Source organism: Eschrichtius robustus, chromosome 1 (genome assembly GCF_028021215.1).
Source record: "Eschrichtius robustus isolate mEscRob2 chromosome 1, mEscRob2.pri, whole genome shotgun sequence".
Taxonomy (NCBI): Eukaryota; Metazoa; Chordata; class Mammalia; order Artiodactyla; family Eschrichtiidae; genus Eschrichtius; species Eschrichtius robustus.
The window spans coordinates 25,653,154-25,657,885 of record NC_090824.1 but is presented as its reverse complement, the minus strand read 5'-3'; the positions used below and the strand labels follow the sequence as shown (position 1 = coordinate 25,657,885).

The 4,732-nt window shown below is 58.2% G+C and overlaps 1 protein-coding gene across 1 annotated transcript; it reads right to left on the bottom strand.

Moving 5' to 3' along the window:
- Positions 1-266: 266 nt before the first annotated feature.
- On the bottom strand, positions 267-4,294 carry NGB (neuroglobin). The gene is made up of 4 exons (XM_068559803.1): positions 4,206-4,294; positions 2,558-2,669; positions 1,814-1,933; positions 267-401 (listed from the first exon to the last, which is right to left on the bottom strand). Exons 1-4 carry the CDS (start codon positions 4,292-4,294, stop codon positions 267-269), a joined length of 456 nt encoding a protein of 151 aa, XP_068415904.1.
- Between the last annotated feature and the right edge of the window lie 438 nt (positions 4,295-4,732).

Here is a 4,732-nt window from a genome sequence, read left to right as displayed (position 1 = left end):
AGGAAAGAAGGCCGGCAGGGAGGAAGCTATTGGAAATTCAAGGAAATCCGAAGGCCCCTTTCTAAGGAAAAGCCACCCTGTCTGCCGTTGGGGGTGAGGGAGACTGAGACGCAGCCCTGCTCCATCACCTCTCCAGCATGGCCAAGGGGACAAGGACCATGATGCAGGGAGGCCTAGGGGAGCCTGGGCTACAATGGACACAGACCAACAGATAGACACAGACCGTCAGGGGACACCAGGCGGAGGCCGCTGGGCAGGGCCGCCTCTTAATCGCCATCCCAGCCACGACTCATGGCCTGTACCACGGCTCCATAGAGCTGGCTCCAGGCAGCCCGCGTGGCTGGTGTGAAGGCAGGGCCCAGGCACTTCTCCAGCATGTAGAGCAGGGACTCACCCACCGTCTGCAGAGGCAAGGGGCACCTGTCACTCCCAAAGGCAGGAAGGCGTGCCCTCATTCCACAGGTGAGAAAACTGAGGCTTGGGACTGATAAGGACTCCTGGGCTGTTCTTCTCTCCTGCAAGGGGGTCCATGCTTCCTGAGCAGGATTCTGCCCCAATCCTTGTGTACACCTTAAAGGTGAGGCTTTAAAGTGAACAAAGCATTTCACTCCACTCCCAGCCTCACAACCACCCCATGAGTGGAGCCAAGGCATTGCCTGGGACCTCCAGCTCAGACCAAGCAAAGTCATTGCCTCCAGGCCTGTTTCCTCCTCTGTAAGACAGCAGTCATGATGTTAAGAGTCCAGGCTCTGCAACCTGAGATGAACCTGAGTTCACTTTCTGACTCTACTACTTACGAGCTGTGTGACCTTGAGCAAGTTAGGTAACCTCTCTGAGCCTCAGATGCTTCATCAGTAAAACAGGGAATGTAAAACTTCCAACTCATCAGATTGTTGGGATGATTAAATGAGATCATCTATGAAAAGCTCTTAGCACAGCATCTACACACAGTAAGTCTTCAACAATAGTAACAGTTCTCATGTTTTATTAGTAATTATAAAATACAGTTTATTTATTCCACAAATATTTACTGAATATGCACTAAATACCAGATACTGTGCTAGTGCTGGGGATGCAGAAAATGACAAGACAAACTCAGTGCCTTCCTCAAGGTGCGTACGTCTGGCAAGGTGACTTTGTGGTAGGCTGTCAGGTCAGGGTCCCGAGTGAGCCACACCTCAAGGATTCACACCCTTGACACTGGGCTCATCCATGTGACTGGCTTTGGCCGATGGGACATTAGCAAGAGTGATGCATGCAGAGGCTGGCTTGTCCTCTTGAAACACTTCCTCTCGGAACTCAGGTGCCACTCTGTAAAGAATCTCAGCTAGACTATTGAGCAATAAGAGGCCACAGGGAGAGAGATCCCAAAGGATGACAGGCCATCTTGGACATTCCAGCCCCAGCTGAGCCCCCAGCTGAGTGCAGTGCACGCGTGGCTCCAGCCACAGCACGTGGAACAGAAGAACCACTCAACTGAGCCCAGAGAAATCAGAAATCATTGTTTTAAGCCAGGTTGTTCTGGGATGGTTTTATACACAGCAATATAAAACTGAGCAGACCAGCTAATCCCAAAGGCTCCTTCACTTCCTATGGTTCTAAGGGAAACCATACCAGAGAAGAAAAATTGGAGGCTCAGAGAGGTCAAGGCAGTGCCAGGGTCACACAGCAAGTACATAACAATGCATGCCCCAGCCCCAGTCATCTGAGGGTATAGGAGTGGGAAGGATGAACAGGTGGACTGGAGAGGCCCGGGAGAGAGTGGTGGCCTCAGGCCAGGAGCTTTGGAGAGAGAAAGAGCCCCTTTACCCACCGAGAAGGAGCTGAGCTTCACACCCACCGCCCGGTGCTTCCTGCCCAGGCTGGCAAGGTACTCCTCCAGCGAGGACAGGTCCTCCACGTTGGTCACTGCAGCATCAATCACGAGCATCACCTGCCAAGGCCAAGGTGGCGGTGAAACAGAGACCAGAGCAACTCCCCATCCCCACTCACAGCCATAATCCAGAACCTGGGGGTCCCAGCCAGAAGGAAGAGAGGACCCTCAGTTTTCCAGTATCAGAGACGAAAGGCAGCCTGCATCTGCATACAGTAGGCGCACAACATATGGTGGCCAAACTACTCATGTTACACCATGGAGGAAGCTGCTCTCTTCTGAGGGGCTCAAAGCCCTAAACACACCTGCTGGACAGTGTTGTCCTCCTGGGACGAGGGGACACTGAGGCCCTGTGAGAGTCGCCAGCCTCTAAGAAAACCCCAGCTTGGTTTTCACAGGCAGATGGCCCCTGATGGATCAGCGCCAACACCACCTACAGGAGCCAGGGGACAAGGCCAAGGGCAAATGGCAGAGCTGGGAGCAGCTGGCTGAGAGCAGGGTGGGGGAGAAGGCTGACTCGGGTGCCCCAGACTCGGCCCAGCTCAGCGCAAAGGGAAAGGGGCAGATGCCTCTGACAGCAGGCAGCAGAAGGAGGGGGCTAAGACCAGGGCTGGGGCAGGAAACGGAAGTAACTCTCCCGAGTTCCTCGCTCTCTCCCAGGAAGGTGCTCCGCCTTCCCCTCACCTTCCTGATGTGGTCCAGGAACTCAGGGGAAGAGAGGCAGTCCTCCGGGCTGGAGAACTGGCGGCAGTTGTACTGGAAGAGGGGCAGCAGGTCCGGCTCCAGGTCAAACAGCCTGTGGGTGGAGGCCCGGTGTCAGCCCTGGGGTGTTGCCCCTGCAGGCTCCATGGGCCCTGGCTGCCCAGCAGCAGGAGAGGGTGGGCAGAGCCTTGGCTGTGAACTAAGCACACCCTCCAACCTAGCACGCACCCCTTGGCCAGCTTTGCCGGTGTCCCTCTCTCACCTCTTCCGCAACCTGGAAGTGGCATCCTGGAAAAAACAATGTGTCCCCAGGCCTCTCATACGACCTGGCATAGGGTAGCCCCTCCATAAACCACTGAGGGGTGGGGACTGGGACAGGAAGGGGTTCTCAAACAGGAAGCCTGGAGTCCATGGTGGAGAAAAGAAAACCTCTCTCTCCCCACCCATCCCCCTCTCTGCCTCTATCCCTCTCTCTCTCTCCCATTCTTGGGTCAGAACCTCCCAATGTCATCATGCCCAAGGGGGCTTGGGCCAGCAATGATAATTATAGTAATCAGAACCCCTTACACTTACTGAGAATTGAGTACTTTACACATGGTTAACTCATGTATTCCTCACAATCCTAAGCAGTGGGTATAACTGTTATCCCAGTTATATAGAAGAGGAAACAGAAGCCCGGAGAGGTTAAGTAACTTGCCTAAGGTCACACAGCTTAGGAGTAGCAGAGCCACAGAGGGTGCCTGAGAAAACAGTGGGTCTGGGGAAAGCTGGGAGGCACAAGCAGAAGCTCTCAGCCACATCTGGGAAAGCCACTGGGGTTTTGTGTAACTCTGCAAATTTATTCCCTTTTTGTTTGGGATAGGTTTTGTGAAAGCCTCTTCAGAATTTCTGGGCTGGCTTAGGGAGCCAAGGCTCCTGAAAAACCATGGTGAGGTAGCATTGCCTCTTTGGTGATGGCAGAGGGGTTACCTAGACACCCTCAAGCTGAGGTTGAAGACTGGCCTCCCCTTCCCCTTTGGGGTCTGCACACCCTCTTACCCCTCTCTCCAGTGGTGAGAATTGGGCATCTGTCATCCCTTCCCTGGCAGTCCTCTGGTCCTACCCCAGTCCTTTCCTCAGAAAGGTTTATTCTTCTGTTGGTTGCTGGAAGCTCACACTTCTGGGGCCCAGACCCTGTGCTCCGCAGGCCAGGCGCCCAGTACGCCCTCCCCACACAAGCTCTCGGGACAATCCAGTCTACCCGTATGGGCAGCGGTGGGCACCCCTGCAGTCACCACCCAAGAAAAGACCACTCAGGGGGCACACAGCCAGGGAGGGGGCGCAGCGTGGGGACCGGAGGCCGCTGGCCCAAGTGTAAGGAGGTCTGCCGGAGCGGACCCTGGCCGGCACCCAGAGAGCCCATAGAGAGCGGGGCGTGCTGGCTCGCAAGACGGGCCACCGTCGCGGGAAGAGCAGCAGGGGCTGCGCCACCCGTCGCCCTGCGCCGCTCCTCTGGCGCACATCTGGAGGCGCCCCAGCGCCCCGGCAGCGGGCTGGTTTCCCTCCTCTAGCGCCAGCTCAGCCTCCTCGAACCCATTCCTGGCGAGGCACCCCACAACCCGCACCCCGGGGGCGCTCGGGCCGCCCTCACCTGGCGAACAGGACGGTGCCATGCTCCAGCGGGCTGCGGCTCACCTCCCGCCAGCTCTGCCGGATCAGCTCGCGCTCCGGGCGCTCCATGCTCGCCCGGGGACGCGGGGCGCTAGGCTGGGACCCTCGGGGCTCGGGCACCGTCACCGCACGTGCCGCGACATCTCTGCGGCGACGCGGCCAGTCGGCACCTCCTACGGCCCCCGCGCCTCGGCCGGGCGGGGTCCTGCAACCGCTCCTTCCCCGCCCAGGTGGAGGAGCCCCCGCCGGGCCGGCCCCGCTGGCGCTTCCGGGGACCCCGCTCCGGCCGCTGCGCCCTGCACCCCACGGCTCCGAGAGCGCCCCGCCCCGCGCGCCCGGGCTGGGGCGCTTTAAAGCAACCGCGGCCCCCGCCCTCCTCTCGTCCGTAAGGACGCGCGCATCTCTGGGCAACTGGCTCCGGCCGGGGACGAGCCGGTGGCCTGGGAAACGACCCGGCTTCAGAGCTTCGCAGAAATCGTCGAGCCTCTCGGGACCTCAGTTTCTCAT